The following is an 18125-nucleotide window of genomic DNA, read 5'->3' as shown; positions in this document are numbered from 1 at the left end:
TAAATCTAAGAATTTGGTAGTTCTAGACAAATACATTTCTGATATATTAGTAGAGTAGACTAGAGTACCCCAAACTTTTCTCAAGTACTCTCGTAAATGTATTTATTTTACTACTAATGAAATGCGTCGTGAAGACAAATAGAAATGTTATTATATTTGACCCGAATGACACAGGGCGAAGCTTGTAACGAACAGCCAGGAAAATAGACTCTTCACGCTTTCCGTAGCATGTCTTTCCCCCAGCATGGCTGCCATCAGGAGCGGGGTGACTCCAGGTTGCCTAGCAAGATGTTTCCTGAGACAGACTGGAAAACCGAGCCGAGGCAGCCATCCCCTTCAAGACATTTTGAACCATGTAAGTCTTCTTTACAGTTAACATCTGGTACTTTATCCCTGCTTCTGAAACATAGACACGAATAGCGACTCTCAATGGCTAACTCGCTAGCCGGCTAGCATCATCACTGTGACTTTGACAGTGGCAGCCTATCAAGTGACAGCTCCGATATTTAATAATGTTAAAGGTGTTAAATCACCAGGTTTATAAACAAGAACAACATGGGCAGTGTAGCTCGAATCACGGAAATACGAGCTTAAGACCACCAGGAGTTTAGACATGATTGGAATGTAGGCTACCTAACTGTGTTAATCCACAGGCTAGCTGGGCTGTGTTAGCAACTGCTAGTTTTGTCAACAACTACTAACGTTACTTCTATCCTGAAGTAAAGATACTGGTGCTGTTGCTCTACTATTAGCTTATCTGTATAACGTTAAACCTAAACTAGCTAACCTGTTGTTTAGTCCAAACCCAGCTGCTGTGTCCTGTAGGAATCATCTAAATTCTACCAGAGGTCACTGTAACTTAAACCTGCAGCACACCTGGTTTTTCTGATGTTTAGCTAGGTCATGAAGTTCATTTAAATGGTAGATTTCTCCAGCATTGATAATTTCATTAATTTCTAAATGTTCACATCCTTCATTATGTTAAGTTCCTGTGAATGCAACGTTAGCATACGTGTCAACCAATGCAATATTGTGTAATGACATTTAAAAGAGTCACATCTGCCTCAGTTCGTTTTGGACACGAGAAAGGATTATCTGACAAACCTAAAAGCTTAATTTAAAGATACAGTATTGAAATGAATACACCATTTCATGCTCAGTGTGCGAATAGAAGAAAGTCCTGTTATTTGAGAAACTGTAACCAAATAATGTAGCCTTTTTGCTTAATAAATGACATCCGTGATTCATTATCAAATATTTGATTATTAATTTCCTGTCACATAATAGCTTAATTATCTGACTTTTTTGGTTTCTGGTATGTTTCTGCTCTAATCGGGTTCAATTTAGAAAGCAGCTGCAAAATTTGTAATCCCTAAAGTATCTGTGTGGCTGAACTCGTTCTGTATCACTGCTAAGCGATGCTATGTGACACAGCAGTATTTCCCCTATATGTCATCAGGTTGTAGTTTATTATGTAAAGTGTGTATCTGACTCTGTCCCTCTGGTTCACAAACAGCGGGTGCTCCAGAAGTCCCATCTGCACACAGTGTTTGAGTGTCGCAGTCCTGCTACTAGGACTCTGCTGGGCCGCAGACAGCATGGGAAGTTCCTCTGGGTGAACGCCGTGGCAGTCAGGCACAACAGCTCACAGGTGAGTTAGCATACAGGTGACCTGATTAATAGCAACGTTGCTGTTGAGCAGCATCAGTGAACAGCACCTCTGTAAGATCAAACTCAGGTCATCCTCATAAGAAATCAAAAGGGAAGAGTTTTTTTTTTTTTTTTTTTAACCATACGAGTTAAAGATATATTCAGTTATATAATTTAATAGTTTAACTTGTGGATTTCTTAAATGACCAGTGCCCTTTTCTGTGTTTCTATATTGGAAGTATTGACATCTATCAAAGTAAATTGATTCACGCTGTGGCCAGAATGTGAGATTTTATGCACTGAATCTTTGAACAGCTGTTTGAATACATTGTTACATCCATAACTCGTTGTTACTGATATTGGCAGATCCCTGATGATGGAAGCATGGTACCTCCAGTGTTGGAAGCTTCTGGCGGCCTTCCAGTCCTGGAGTCCTCCCCCGTCTATCTGCCCGCTGACCCTACCCCCATCATCGCACAACCAATCACTGAACAGGTGGAGACTACATCGGAAGTTACATCATCTATCTTAGGCATTTAGTTACCTTCTAACTTATATGTGATATGTGATTCCATTTTCATTGATATTTTCAGAACCCAGTTGAAACTGTTTCCATGGCAGCACCATTACTGGACATCGCTCCTTCTTCTCCAGTCTTGGATTCCTCCCCTGAGCTGTTGTCAGCGGACCCAGGTTCTGTTTTGTCGCAGCCAGTCATCGAGCAGTTGGCTGATGCTGCACCGACTGCAGTGGAGGTCCTGCAGGCTGCGGCTACAGAAACCAGTTTAGCAGAGCTGGGATTGGCCGGCCGCACCCCAGTGGGGCTGATCCAGAACTTGTTAGAGTTCATGCACGTGGATCTTGGTTTGCCCTGGTGGGGGGCCATTGTTGTAGGTAAGCAACACTTAACTATAAATCAATATGTCAACATTCAGGCATCCCTCAGTATCTGAGGTTGATGTTTTCCTTGAGTCTCATTTTAAGAGATTAAAAAAGTGTCCTGTATTTCCTGTGTTCTTTCTTATCCTCTTCTTGTTTCTATGAATCCCTCACTCTCGTATAGGAACCGTGTTGGCTCGTTTGGCTGTGTTTCCTGTCATAGTGAAGGGCCAGAGGGAGGCAGCCAAGCTGAACAACGTTCTGCCCGAGATGACCAAACTCACTGCCAGGATGAATGAAGCCAAGCAGAGTGGAAACAAATTTGAATGTAGAATTTTACTCTTCATTCATTGCAATTGTCTTTTTTTATGTGTGTGTGCTCGTTAAAATAATCCAGCCTCGTCAATTTGTCATGAGCTTTTGTCTGCATGTTATAGTTGCCAAAGCCTACTCTGACCTGAACTTGTTCCAGAAGAAGCATGATGTAAATCCTCTCCGCGGCTTCCTAGTTCCTTTGGTGCAGGTCAGTTTTATCTCTTTTACACTTTACTCTGTGTTTTTGGTTTCTTAAACCTAAGCATCAATCTCAACTTTCCAATAAGATAAAAAGGAAATATGTATCTAATTTATCAAAGCAGGATTCATTTTCATGTCCGTGTTTCTATACATTTGCATTTTGTTGAGACAAAATTGAATGAAATAAAATCAACTTAACAATACAGTAAATACATTTTTTGTTATGCATTTGTTAGAAAATGAAAAACATCAGGAGGTGATAAAAGAAATTTCATTTCAACTCTGTATGCCTTTGTAGTTCTTCTGTGGAATACGGTTTACCTCGGAAACATTTCCTCCATTTCCATGTTTTTCCTGCATTTTTTATTTAGCTGAACAATTTGGACTGTAAAGTCTATAAACAGCACAAACTGCATTCAGTCCCTCCAGGAATTTGCGATGTTGCGATCGCAACAATTCATGCATATTCAATCAATCATTGAATTGAATTCAGTGTGACTCGCAATTTTGACCGATCTCCACAACTGTACCGCAAATTTGACTAATAACCGGAGTTTCCTGCGACTTCATCCAATCACAGCAGTCCCACGAGCCAGACTGTGAATCACTATGTGACGCTGAGAGCCACTGACCAAGCGGGAGTGAGAACGGGTTGACGTAACACACACAGGCCAAATTCATTTCCTTGTTTCTGATATGAAGACGAGACGTGTGTGACTCTAACATCTCATATTTACCAACAAAACGTACAGCGAAAGACCGTGCATAACATTTCAGAACGTTCTGCCAACCTGTATACATTTTAACATCGCTGTACGCTGTAAGAAGTTTTTTACTCTAAAGTCGCTGAAAGCTGCTGCTGTTTCCTGTCGGCTCTCTGCAGCGGGCGGGACTGCTGCTCAGTTCCACCCCGCAACTGACGCGCGCACACAGAAACACACGGTGGATGCAGAAAAAACCGGAGATGAGACGTACACGATATCCTAAATTGAGGACAGCTACACTTGTTATTGAAATGCAATGATAAGTTAAAGTCCAATAAGTACTTCATCAAACCGTATGTTTGTGTGTCCCATGCCAGGCCAAGTTATGAAATTAACTATCAATGTAAGATCAACAAGCCACTGACACATATGTTCAATTTTGATTCATTCAATAAATTATTATTTTTTTGTCTTAAATCCACCAGCCATTTTCATATTATACCAACATTTGCAGCATCCTGAGCCTTGTTGGTAAGGTTACTAGGAAAACTCAGCCCAGAGTAGTTTTATTCTTCCCGAAACAAGTTTCCAAGTATACCAAAAAGAAATCGCAATTTTTTTGCAATTTTCACTGTCTCTCGCAACTTCATTGCAAAAAAAAATACAAAAGAACGCAACTTTTATTGAAATTCTTTGCAAAAGCTGCCGCAAATTCAGGCATTTTGTTCTGCAACAATCTCAAAAAAAGGCAGCAAAATCCTGGAGGGACTGTGCATTATACCCTGTTGAGGAGTACATTTAAAAAAAAAAAAAAAAAAAAAAAAAAAAACTATTGTAGAATTATGTTTTTTCAAGTCAGTTATCTGTCTGTTTCCGCAGGCACCAGTCTTCGTCTCTTTCTTCATCGCTCTGAGGAAGATGGCCTACCTGCCGGTGCCCAGCTTGCAGACAGGAGGCCTGCTCTGGTTTACAGACCTGACGGCAGCAGATCCTTTTTATATCCTGCCTTTTGCCGTCACTGGAACCATGTTCTTCATCCTGGAGGTCAGCCAGCTTTTACCCAACTAGTCAGAAAGAAAAAAGAAAGGTCATAGAAACTAAATGATACAACCCTGTTAATCTGTATTTTTTTCATTGCTCTTTTGATGCCCGGCCAGAATAAAAGAACAGCACGGTTATAAGAATAACAGGACTACCTTTGGACTGACAGTTTGTTATAGGTGGTGTTATGATCTTGTTATAAACTGTTTTATGTACTCATGCTCACCACATTGTTCCATTGTCTCTTTTAGTTGGGTGCAGAGTCTGGTATCGACAACCCCAACCTGCGAGCCATGAAGACAGTGTTCAGGATCATGCCCTTTGTCATCCTCCCCCTCACTATCAACTTCCCCACGGTCAGTCTGTCATTCACCCACATCAGTTTTTGTTGTAGTGGTTTAAACTCACATCACATCACACTAAAAAGGTACTAAGTACCAGGAAATATTTTTTACATTCAGTGTCTGAAATACTTTTTTTTTCTCAAACAACCCCCAGGCAGTGTTTACCTACTGGCTGACTTCTAACTGCTTCTCGTTGGGTCAAGTCGCCCTGCTCAGACACCCCTTGGTCAGAGACAGGTTGAGGATCCCGGAGAGAATCAAACATCCGGCCTCCGCCCTGCCCCAAAGTGACGGCTTAATCGATAGCATGAAGAAGGGTTGGTGTCTAAACATACAGTACATCCAATAAATTTGGTCTTAAGGACATTTGATGGATTGTTTTTTAGTAGTAATGTTAAACTATTGATATTTGATCATGCTATGATTACTGCAACACTGATTATGTCTATTTCTGTCTGTGGTGTAACTGTGGTTTGGTCTCCAGGCTGGAAAAATGCTCAGCTGGCCCAGCAGCTGGAAGAAAGGGAAAGAAGGATCAAAAATCATCTGGACCTCGCTGCTAAAGGTCAGTCCCCCCATTAGTCAATGTCTGCCCAGAAGAGATTCTCATGGCCTCTACATCAAGCTGCCGAAACTTGACTTCTTTTTCAGCTTCACATAGACAGACTTTTAATTCCCTGTTTGGCTTTATTTCAGCCAATGAAGAACAGCTAGCTGGAGTTGTATCTAAAATGAGAATAAAGGATGAAAAAAGTGGAGGTTGGACAGGTGGAAAAATATGTTGGAATGTGGCATTATAAATTTTATGGTTGGCTTCAATATATGATATTATTTATAATAATAATAATACATTTTATTTAAAGGCGCCTTTCTTGGCACTCAAGGACACTGTACAGTTTTGGATTAGTTGCTCTAATAGATTAATGTACTGCTTACATAAAGGGACATTATTGACTAATGTTTTTAACAGTTGTGTAATGTATAGTTTACTTTGTGATATCTTGATACAGAAATGGAGGATCTGCTCCCCCTTGTGGCCAAAGCCAATCATTCGAATAATAAGATTAGAAAAATAGTAATGTAAAAATCAGGGTTTTAATTGGGAGACTAATAGCCAGCAAAGAGTGTGGAAAAAGTAACAATCCATTACCTGAAACATACATAATAGTTTCTTGCTGGATATTCAGTTTGTACTTATAGGTTAGGTATGAACACTGATTGCAGCTCAATCAGCTTAAAATCTGCTCCAGCTCCAGATTGTACTGCTGTGGAGTCCTCAAGGCCTTATAACTGTGATAAAAGACTCTGATATGAGTGTTTGGAGCTTTGCATGTATTATTAAGGCTAAAATTTGGAAGACTTTCCACAATGAATTTTTCACAGCATCTGCAGTCAGTAAGTACCTCACTAGTGTTGTGTTTTGTTGCTCTTAATTTTGTTTTTGTTTTTAGAACTGATAATAGTTACTCAGTAAGTATTTTTACAGATGAATTATTACAGCATTTTTTTTCTCAAGTCAATATAGCGAAAGTCCACACTGGTTCCTGCTCCCAAATGTCAACTTTATCGGTTTCTCTTTATCTTTTATGATAGTAAACTTAATAATTTTGGACTGTTGGTCAGACGAAATAAGACATTTGAAAACATCACTATTTGCTGATATTTTGTAAACCACACAATTAATTATCTGAGAGAATAATTGGTAGATGAATTGATAAGAAAAGTAAACACTAGTTGCAGTCCCACGTCAAACATGTTTTGTGTACCATTTTTTGTATGTTTATGGTAATCAGGAGAAAAAGCTGTTGGCATGATTGTCTCTTTGCTGTCCAACACTGTGTGTGCACTAAAACTGGGAATGTGTTCATATGTCTTCTCTTCATTTCCCTCTGCAGGTCCACTGAGGCAGACTTTTACCCACAATCCTCTCCAGCAGACCCAGCCCATGGCTGCAGCATCAGCTAAAGACAAGGCAGCTGGTGATAAGGCGAGGCCATGGAAGGACACTATTGGATGATCAGACTGAAAGCTTGACAGTACCATGATTTACTGTATGTACATATTTATGAATGGAAGAAAGGACCGAGTGGAAAAGGATTGTCATTATGTATTATTCTAAATAAAATATAAAATCCGCCTCAAAACAACCAATTTGGTGTGTCTAATGTTGTGATCCTTGAGTACACAATACATTAATCCTCTACTCCAAAAACATCCTTGGAGCAGAAAGAAAGAAACAAGTAGATTTATGTTGTCAACAAGTAATTTTATTATAAATATGTACAGTATTAGCAGCTCAACTGTCTCAAACTCTTCCATTAAACAGCCTGTAATTCAGTCAGACGCTGCAGATAAAATTAGTTTATTTGTGTAAAGATAGCCCTTCACTAGACCTCGGGCTGACTTGTATATATAAAACTTTACTTCCACATTCATGAATGTGGAAACATTCTCATCTCTTTTACTACTTAATTTTCTTTGTGCAAACAATAGCAAGGCTGTTTCTATAGTCAACAATGCTTTTAGTTCCAAAGATGGTCTCCTGTTCACTTAAACAATGTAATCATAATAATAATTTGCCACCTTCCAGTAAAATCAAAAAGCTATTGCATGTATGTCATTTCACAAAAAAAAAAAAACTTGTCTTGACATATGAATTCAATAATTTCCTACTAATGTGTACAGTTCTGAAATAGAAAGAGGTGATGATTTCTTCAGGAGTGCATTAAAATGTTCTCTCTGAAATCTCAGTCAGCTAGAGTGAAATCTTGCCAACTAGCACCCGCGTGCCATTATTAATACATTCATCAATGAGATCGCCAGGTGATGATTGACAGGTCAGAGAGCTGGGTCCAGCTCAAGCCCCAATGCTTCGTCTTACCGAGGCCTTGTGGCGGCGGCTGGCCAGTATGAGTTCAGGTTCTACATTTGTGCGTGGTCAGTCTCCGGCAGGTTGGTAAAAGCAAACATCTACTCTACTTTGTCCATTTCAGTCAGAACAGAGTAGCACACCTTCTGAATCAGCAAGCCGGATTTAGCTGAAAGAGATGGAGACAGAATCTATTATTAGACTAAATATTGACACCAAATTGAGTTTAAGTTGACATCATTAGTGTTGAGTCCAAGCAAAGTACTCTGTAGCTGTGATATCTGGTCAAAGAAGTAGCTATACTCGATTCAACCTGATTGAGCCATCTCTAGCAGTAAGGCCTGGAAGAAATTCCCAGGGTGCACTGTGGTTTTCAGAAGCAGACCTTTTTCGGTGGCTTCCTCGCAAAGAGTTAGATGAATCACCTTTGGCATGTGTCCTGTTTGTAGTTAAGTTTTCATAAATAAGATATTTATTAATTTAGTTCTTGAGGGCTGACTGAACAAAAATGTAATGTCTAAAGACATTTTAATAATTTGAAGAAAGAAAATCTATTTTTTTTCCATGTGGGATCATTAAAGTCAAATACGACTTCCAATTCCTTGCACATGATTTAATGCACTAAAGGATATTAATGGATCCCTTTAAAACAATAGTGTTACATCTGACCTGCAAATTATAATGATTTTGTTTCCTGATTAGTTTTACTGTAATTACTAAGTTATATTTATTTTTATGGAGTTTAATGTGACTGCCCCTTCAAGCTATTGTTAAATACCACACAGTCTCAAGCAGCATTGCACTGTAGCAAAAATGGTTGGAGGAAAAAGTACAGAATAGCCCTTTTCAACCTTGACAGGAAAGGAAGGTGGGGGAAATCAGGAGATAAATGAGAGACACATGTGAGCTGGGGAAAACTAACAAAGACAGCATGGAGGAGAACAGAAAGAGGAGTGAGAGTAGCTAAAGGAGGCAATAACTGAAAGTTTAATCCAGTATTTGGATGCCTTTGCTCAAAAAAAGAAAAACAGCGACATATATAAAAGTAAACAGAGTGGCAGTTTTTCCAAGAACCGGCTGGATTTCCTGGAAATCCCTGAGCAACAAAGTGCTGCTGGGAGTGTGCTGATCCCCGGAGAGGGTTTGGATGAAACCTGTTCGGCTGTCTCTGTGACCTGCTCGGATGTGACTGTGGACTTCCTCGTCTTTGTTGGACCTACACAAGTTAAGATAAGTCTCCTCTCCTGCAACTCTGCAGGTTTCTACTGTTCTCCTGCCTCAGGTTAATGTGCATTAGGCTTCTTCATCTTCTACCCTCAGCCAGATTACATCTATTTTTGCACTGCCCCTTATACTGCTCATTGGCTCCTTGTACATTAGAGCTCCCCCGAAGACATGCACCTTATTCTTCTCTCTGGCGCCAAACACTTACTTTAAATATTTAGGATAAACCTACACTACAACACTACTAAACAACTTGACTGAGTTTAAGACCTCTGCTTTTTAAAATCAACAAAGTTGGTTTTGATTTACGAAAACAGAGAGCGAATCCTGCGGCTCTCTTACCAATGAGGCTCCGTAGCCTCAGTGGCCTCTTATGGGCCGGAGTGTAGCAGCAGAGGTAGTAAACGGGCACTCCTGACAGGGCGATGCCGATGCCGATCAGAGAGTTGATGGTGTCACTGTAGAGCGGCACCACCACCAGGAAGACCGTGAGCAGACAGAAAATGATGGGGTAGATGAGACTGAGCTGAGGAAAGAAGAGATGAGATGATGGTCAGATATGTAAGAAATAAAAAGTTGTATGTAAGTGGGTCAACTTTTTTTCTAAAGCACCTTTTAAAAGGCAATATCTCTGGTTCTGCGTCCTTACCTTTAGTGGTCTCTTTCTGTCCGGTTGCTTCCAGCGCAGATACAGTTGCCCCAAAATGGACAGACCAACAAAGAACCAGTAGCTGAAGCTGTAGTAGTTGATCAACCTGAAAACGTCTTCTACACACAGGTATATCAGAGCCATGATGCCCTGCAGAGACGTACAAGAAACATTGTAAGTCAGACTGTGAAATGTAGGGAAGTTTTTTTTTTCCAAAGATGCAAAAGTGGGATTAAAGAAATGTAAACTAAACCATTAAACAACAGAAAATAAAAGATGGTGATAGCTGACTGACGTTGAAGAGCAGGGCAGGGACAGGAGTGTAGCGGTGGACGTGGATCATGCACAGGTAGTCGGGCAGGTGGCCCTCTCTGGAGCCCACGAAGAACAGCCTTTAGACACAGAAATGTGCAACAGAGCGGTGATGAGTGATGGACATAAGTGACGATGAGTGGGATGCTAATGACACAGGGATGAAGTGATGGCAAAAAATATTCACTCACCTGGAGGAAGCCAGGATGGAGGCGTTGAGTCCTCCGAAGCAGGAAAGAGCCACAGCGAAGGGAATAGTCCAGCTCATGACACCAAATACCTGGTCTGCAAACGTCTGGAAAGACAAGATAAAATGATGTAAAGCTGCACTATATGATTATATAAAGTAAAGTGATTTATTGACAATTATATGCACTTACCACTGCCACAGCATCGCTGTCTAAGATTACATTCATGGGGAGGATGGTGTAGTAAGCCACGTTGGTCAGAATGTAGATCACGGTGACTATAGGCATGGAAATAGCAATGGCCAATGGCAGGTTCCTGTAGTTCACACAAACAAACAGCAGAGGGAAGCAATGGAGATGAGATACAGAGACTTTAAACGTGAAGTGTGTGAGATTCAGGATTCCTCAGGAGTCTCTGGGTCAAGTGTAGAGCTACCCCATGGGTGAGGGGAGGATGGGGATTGGGGTAAGTGGGGGGTCACTTAATTAGCCTGGAATCTCATGGAGAGGCTTGTGAGCCGATCACATGAGTAGTCTTGCTACATTTGATTAGTGTTTGGCTGTGTGAATAACACCAAAAGGCTCAAACACACACATACTTTCAGTGTGATCTTGGTTGTTTTCTTATTGATTTACATTTCAGGAAGTCAATGCCACAGGTGTTGATCAAATCACAGCAGAACTGGCATCCTGTATCCTGCAGCTTTTTTTATGATGCACTGGAGAGAAAGCATTTCCTTTGGCTTTATAGGAATACTCTCATGAGAGAGAACTGTGGCAAGTGTGTAGGATGGATTAAATATTTAACTTTGAGTATAAAGACAATATATTCACAAATATAAAGAAAAATGTAAGAGCTAGTGTGTGTGATCTACCAGCACGAGGTAATACTCATTTAAAATCATCACGTTTGACTCATCTATGTGTAGGGGGAAGTACACGATGGGAGGAGATCTGATTTAAGATACTGCATTTCTTGTAAGAACAATTTCCAGAGCTCAGAATACTTATATGCACAAATGTCAGTGCTATCAGTTTTTGCTTGTTATCATTACTACTGTTCAAACTGTCCATTAAGAGATCCCTTTCTAACATACTTCCAATGTAAGTGATGGGGGACAAATTCCAGGAAATTTCATACAGATAAGAATTTAATTTTGACAATTTTAATCTTCAGCTATAAGACTAAAGATTAATTGATTTGCTTGCATTATGTGCTGGTCAAACACTCTTAAACACTCATAGTGGCACAGCTGGAGCAGTAAGAAATAGCTAAGTGTACAATCAAAGTAAATTATCCTCACCTCTCTGGGTTCTTGATCTCCTCCGTGACAAAGTTGAGGGTGTCCCATCCTGAGTAGGAGAACAGAGCTGAGTACAGAGCCAGAGCAATGTGTCCTGGATCCTGAGATGAGCCTTCAAAAAGGCCCTCGAAGTTCTGTGTGTGACCTGGAAAACACCAACCAAATGATTTCATTTTAGGCAGTAATTATGACCTTGAACTCATCATTTAAACCCGCATATGTTGTGTATAAAAGTCTTGTGTTTTTTAGCATCTAAGCATTTGGTTTTCTTAAAGTTAAGCTATTGTGGAGGGTTTCGGATCAAGAGAGAGAAGAGTTAGTGACCTTGTCCGATTTTCACCAGGCCAGTGATGATGACGGCGATGAGAGCGATGACTTTGGCGTACGTGAAGAAGTCCTGGACCCTGGTGCCCCACTTTACATAGGCACAGTTCACAAAGGTCAGCAAACCTAAGGTAAGTGGAAGCAACCAAAACAGAAACAAATAATTTAACAATCTCAGTGGGTGACATTTGCTCTGTAAACTGAGTGTGTGCCAGCATTTTTCCGTGTACGATTTAAGGAAACGCTGCTGCTGACTCAAGCAGACTGGTCTGTTGTTTTTCAGACGAGGAAACAGCTGAGTGCAGCACATACAAAACACACACACACACACACACACACACACACACACACACACACACACACACACACACGCACACAAGTTGTGAATGATTGAGGAAAAATGGTCTTAACTGATACTTTTTCCCTTATCGCCCTCCTTCACTTTGAGCAGCATGTTCTTTGGAAACATGTTTTGTGCTTCTCTCTGTGTCTTATCTCTCTCTGGCCTCTTATCAACACGTGATCCATTGAAGTTCATAAACGTGCATCAGGCACAGGATGTATTCAAGGTTTGAATCAAATACCTGGAGATAAAAGCATTTCTTGTTGTGTAAATCGTCCTCCTGGTAAGCACTGAATTAACAAACTCACCTGCAAGCCAGCTGAGTGGACGTATTTTATCTAAGTTCACCACGTCAAAGCGCTCCCACTTACGCGCCACACAGACCTCCACATCACCCAGTCATTTTAAGAAGAGACTAAAAAAGGATTACTTCACTGCCCCCTCCTCCAGGTTGACCACCTTCATGCGCAGTGAGGGGACGAATCATAACACTATCACCTTCCACCACTTTGACAGGGCGAGGATCATAACAAGTCCCTTCCCAACAGGAGGCCCGGTCAAACACAACAAAACATACAGCTCCAGATGGAGGCAACCGGCGATGAGCGATGGAGAGGGAGACTTTGCCACACAGAAGTAGAGGCGTGGTGTGTTGACAGTGAAAGGTTAGAAGGGTGGGAGGTGTGAGATCGGGTTTAGGAGGACAGCTGACTGGTAGTGGAGGTCAAATATGGTCGAGATGTGAAATGAAATACAGATGTTTGAAAACTAATTCAGTTGCTCACTTACTGTGAACTCACGTACGGGGAGGCTCTGACATCCAGGACAACACAGGTGAATTACCTGAAAGCACAATAGTCCTCCCCAGTACCTTTTGTTACATGATGAGCAAGAGGGTCATGTCTGAGATTTGTTTAAGCTTACTAAAAGTAGATCAAGTATGCAATTTGAAGCGTGGCTTCAGTTCCCAACTCAAATGTTTTAGCTAACAGGAAGTGTGTTTAGTTTGGTTTTAAGGTCTACTCCTGTGCTGAGCTGTAAATAGCCTGTTAGCCGCTCAGGTCAGAGTCTCTCCGCAGGACTTTACCTCACAGCTATCAGTCTTCTCCTCCTCTGAGCACTGCTTATCAGTGCAGAACGCAAGTGTGTATGTGCGTGTATTTAAGTGTGTGTTCATGGGTAGGTGGAGGAATGTGTAATACTTATTGCAAACTAGCACAATATGTTTTGTTTTAATCTTGATTATCAGGGCTTGTCTGTAAGATATTACCTTAACAAGCTCTCTGTTTGAGTTCGTGGCTTCTTGTTGTCCTGTCTGGTTGCCTGAGTGTTGGTATTTCGTTGGGCTTGGTTGCCTCGGGGAGCAGTTTTGTGAATTTCTTGTTAGTTTGATTAATTCAGTTTGTCAGCTTTGCTCTTTCTCAGTGCCATTGTGTTCTTGTTACCTTGGCAAGCTTACACAAAGGTTCACCTCTACATTTATGAACAGTTTCTTATTGTTCCAACATCAAAAAGAAAAGAAGCTGTGACTCAAGTCCCCTCGTGCGAGACATGCTAGTATTTCTAAATCTGAGATTGAGTAAAAGGGCGTTTGAGTAAATTGGTACTCAAGTTTTAGGATTCGCTCAGTTCCTCTTTTGTATGTCAGTGAGTCTTTCTGCTGCAGAGCTGCTGACTACACCAATGGTGTCACCATTTTTCACTTCTCTAGTCTACAAAGCTCACATGCTCTCTTTCAGATGTGAAACTAACTGTGGCAGACATCATCTTTGTCTCTTTATATCACTCAAACATTGACACATCTTGGATTTTTCTCTCTCATTCTCTTAATGTCACACACACATTGACACACACACACACACTTGATATGTGTACTTACATATACAAGCAGCAGCCAGCATCCTGTTGGCCAAGTATGGAGCTATGCAGGTGGGGAATATGGGCTGCACCATGTAGTTGGAGAACGTGATGGCTATGACGGCCTGGCTGGTCGGCTCGATGATCAACAGCGACGTCCACAAGCGAATGAAGGCCAGGAAAGGCCCAAAGGCCTCTAGGATGTAGGCGTAGGAGGCCCCCGACTTGGTGATGGTGGTCCCCAGCTCGGCGTAGCACAGGGCCCCGAACACAGAGAAGATCCCTCCGATGGTCCACACCACCAAAGAGAGGCCGTATGAAGCGCTGTGGATGAGGACGCCCTTTGGTGAGACGAAGATCCCTGAGCCGATCATGTTCCCCACGATCAGGCAGACCCCGTTCAGGAGGGAGATCTCCTGTTTCAGCTTCATGGACTCTGGGCCTTCAGACTTCGTAGATGGTTTGCCACCATTGTTCGCCTCATGTGTTGGGGCAGGGCTGTAGGACGCCATTGTTCGTGGTTTGGTGGTTTATTGATTAGTAAAGTGAGAAACTGTTTTTCAAACAAGATAACAGTCACAATTGGAGAGTTTTTCGCCTTGATGTGAGACTTAAGACTTAAACTTTACCCCCGCAGTTATCTATGATCCTTTCCTGCCATCTGTGGAGGAAATGCAGGTCATATTAGTGATGCTGTTACCATGGAGACTGATTTGTCACAGCATACATACAGCAAATACTTAGGTTGTTTCAATCCTATCCAAATTTAGTCAAACAAAAACATATTTAAATGCCAAGGGCACTATGTGGGAACATTAAAAAAAATCACATAATACCACACTAGTATGGACACTGTTGGATTTGAGAGCAGTTTTGTGGATTGGAGAGCCATTAGACCGCACAGCAAATGGCCTTTTAAGGTTGAGTGTATTGACAGAGAGAAGAGGGAGAGGAGCAAACATGCCACATGCCTGAAAACACCAGCTCTTCATTAGCAACCATACTAGCTGAGGAAGAATTACCGACTGAGACACACAAACATTTTGACTCATAGCTGTCCATTGATCCCCCCTACACACACACATGCAGAGTTTGAGTGTCAGCAGCACAGTGGCTGGTCACATGTTTTCCAAAGTTCACCATCCTCAGCATGTATGGAGTTTGATGATGAGACAGACACATTGAGGGCAGCCTGCTCACTGACATTTCTGCATGACCAGCTTCAATAAGTTAATGTCGCTCTACGTTAATAGGCTCCACAATCTAACGTACACACACACAAACTTACAAATTAACTGCCCTAAAATTAATGATCTATTAATGGAGTTTTGAATGAGATAGGGCGAAGATTGCTGTGATATTACATTAAGATGTTCAAGACAAATTGGCGATCTGCTGAGTTGAAACATTTGGGTGATTTAAGGGTGAAAAGATGTCCAAGCAGCCATAAGTTTGGTTGAAAAGGGAAAGTTTAGATCTAACAGATGTTTTCAATGTGATTTCCTGAAAATCTGTATGTTTTCCTACTTTCTAAAAACTTTCACTTTTCAACCAAATATATCCAAGTTTAAACCCAGGAGACTTTTTACCTTCAATCCCCAAAACTGTCATCGGGGCTTGTTAAAGCATTTCTTTATGAGCAGAGCCAGACAGAGATGAATCAAAAAACCAAGAACAGTCACTTAGACTCAGAATGAACAACGAGGTGTGTTGATGTAAAAATTGATGCCAAGATAGTAGGCAGAAGACACCAAATAAGTAATTCAGTGGGAGAGCTGTAATGTTGATTTAAAGCAGAAATTAAGAATTAAAGACAAATATGACAGGTAAGAGTGACTGAAAAGTCCAGATACCTTGAGGCGGCGGCAGCAGATCAGCAACACGTGGGTTCAGAGAGTGACTGCAAAGGAGGAGGACAGTAGATTGAGTCTTCCTGCATGTGATCAAACGCATGCCACAGACACTGAAAGGTGAGGTTCTTACAGAAAAGAGAGTGCAAGGTCCAAAAGCTGCTGATAAGTAGTCCTTCATGAGTTACTCAAGGTTACATCCTGGCTCAGGAAAACCCTTTCGACTCAAGTGTATAGGGAAATGATTCAACTCCTATTTTTTAGGCATTCTTAGAGCATTTATCACTGAAACTAACTTTATTATCCTGAGGAGTTTGAATTATATAGATGAAAGATGTCATTAAAACTCAGGGGACCTGGTTGGCAGGATGCCAGCTCCTACCTAACTTTATTTTGACATCTTCCTGTTGAAATAATAATTATAGGCTACATCTAAAAGCCTCTTCTAGTGAAAAAAATGATTTTAATTACTCACTTTTACATATAGTGCTAAGAGACAACAAGGCACACGTGCACTGACATTACAGGTTATCACATAATAAAAGGGCTGCGTTGTAATTTGAATATGTCTATCTTGTATCAACAGCCTTGGTGAATATATAGTCAAGTTTTTGGGGAGACTCACCTTCTCCAGCTCCGTGTGTGTGTCCTCCTGGGTGTCCAACTTAATCCCAAATAATGTAATGTCTACTGTAATTCACCTCTTTTAGCCAGATCGCCCTCTCATTGTTCTTTCTCTCTACTACAGTCAATAATAGGCCTCTTCGTGCGTCTTCCTCCTCGTCTTCACGCAGCTGTTTCCTCTGGTTTTGACTTTGCTTTGCAGTGTTCCTCCGAACTCCTCAGCTGATCCACTTGGCTTTTATGTACTTGAGGTTTCTAGCTTTACTACCAAGGAAACGAGTCACACGAGGGGAGGGGAGAGGGGAACTTGATTGCCCCGCATTGTGTCTCCTGAGTGAGTTATTACAGAATTGTAGGGTTTTAATGAAATTATCGCGCACTTCAAACAAGTGTTAGAATCGGTAAAGGAACTAAACTATTAGCCTACGGCTAGCCTTGATAAATGGTCCAGTGAAAACAACAGCAAGACAATATGTTTAGAGATATCAATTCATAATGAGCCTATATTATAGTAGCCTAATACAACGCGTCGAGTTGTAAATTCACTATTAGGTACAATTTCTATACTAATCAAATATTAATACGACTAATAGTAGGCATGAACGTGGGAAGTAATTGTACTTGTTTATGAGTAGCCTAGTTTCATTTTATGTTATTTTATAGGCTCAACTAGCCTACATTTCAGTGGGAACTATATACTGTTTACTCCATTACATTTATTTGATAAACTTAGTTACAGGTGACTTTACAGATTATTATTATTACAAAATATTATCAGCAAATAAAATATGATATATTATTAAAGATGAGCTACACAGCAGTACTATAAAGTACTTCATTTCTGAAATGGGCCATTCTGTAATTAGTGGGATTATATGTATTTTGTACTTTTAAGTAAAATTTTTAATGCAGGATTTTTACTTCTAGAGTATTTCTACATGGTATTGCTACGTTTACTTAGGCTAAGTAAATTATCTTAGTACTTCCACCACTGAGTATATATTAAATAAACACACACGGGGAAAGAAAAGATCAGCTGATGTTTATTATTTATCTGCAAGATACAAATAATAATGTCAGTGTAAAATAATGTGTAAAATATCACACGTTTGATGATGACCAAAATATGGACCATAGCTCCCTCTTGTGGATTTAGAAAATACTAAAACTAAACAATATAATAATATATACTTTATTAATTCCGCAAGGGAAATTACTTCATTAATCCCGCAAGGGAATTTACAATGTTTTCACTCTGTTAGAATACACATTACCCACAGGCCTCATGCTCAGTACCTATACATGCACTAATGGAGAGATGTCAGAGTGAGGGGGCTGTAGCTGACAATGGACAGGCGCCCGAGCAGTTGGGGGTTTGGTGCCTTGCTCAAGAGCACCTTGGCAGTACCATCCACCACCATACTTTGGTCCTTATGGGGACTTGAAC

At 40.8% G+C, this 18125-nt stretch overlaps 2 protein-coding genes across 5 annotated transcripts; one reads left to right on the top strand and one right to left on the bottom strand.

Annotated features, from left to right (window-relative positions):
• Positions 1-168: 168 nt before the first annotated feature.
• Positions 169-7285, top strand: oxa1l (OXA1L mitochondrial inner membrane protein). 3 transcript variants are annotated; one of them, XM_035994070.1, is made up of 11 exons: positions 169-355; positions 1505-1651; positions 2017-2145; positions 2244-2544; positions 2714-2857; positions 2967-3052; positions 4629-4793; positions 5042-5146; positions 5289-5451; positions 5619-5699; positions 7030-7285. In XM_035994070.1, the coding sequence occupies exons 1-11, from the start codon at positions 245-247 to the stop codon at positions 7149-7151; spliced, it is 1554 nt and encodes a 517-aa protein (XP_035849963.1). In that variant the 5' UTR covers positions 169-244; the 3' UTR covers positions 7152-7285. The 3 variants fall into 3 exon arrangements, with proteins under 3 accessions (XP_035849963.1, XP_031145756.1, XP_031145754.1); XM_031289896.2 differs by having other exon boundaries at positions 197-355; positions 1517-1651; XM_031289894.2 differs by having other exon boundaries at positions 197-355; positions 1517-1651; positions 2017-2163.
• Positions 7286-7379: 94 nt separating this feature from the next.
• Positions 7380-16935, bottom strand: slc7a7 (solute carrier family 7 member 7). Of its 2 annotated transcripts, XM_031289897.2 has the most exons (11): positions 16680-16935; positions 16058-16104; positions 14227-14865; positions 12005-12130; positions 11681-11825; positions 10569-10692; positions 10380-10483; positions 10172-10268; positions 9877-10026; positions 9570-9753; positions 7380-8172 (listed from the first exon to the last, which is right to left on the bottom strand). In XM_031289897.2, the coding sequence occupies exons 3-11, from the start codon at positions 14714-14716 to the stop codon at positions 8105-8107; spliced, it is 1488 nt and encodes a 495-aa protein (XP_031145757.1). In that variant the 5' UTR covers positions 14717-14865; positions 16058-16104; positions 16680-16935; the 3' UTR covers positions 7380-8104. The 2 variants fall into 2 exon arrangements, with proteins under 2 accessions (XP_031145757.1, XP_031145758.1); XM_031289898.2 differs by lacking the exon at positions 16058-16104 and having other exon boundaries at positions 16680-16932.
• Between the last annotated feature and the right edge of the window lie 1190 nt (positions 16936-18125).

The sequence above is a fragment of the Sander lucioperca genome, chromosome 17 (assembly GCF_008315115.2).
Source record: "Sander lucioperca isolate FBNREF2018 chromosome 17, SLUC_FBN_1.2, whole genome shotgun sequence".
NCBI classification, from domain to species: Eukaryota; Metazoa; Chordata; class Actinopteri; order Perciformes; family Percidae; genus Sander; species Sander lucioperca.
This window is presented reverse-complemented; position numbering and strand designations above follow the sequence as displayed.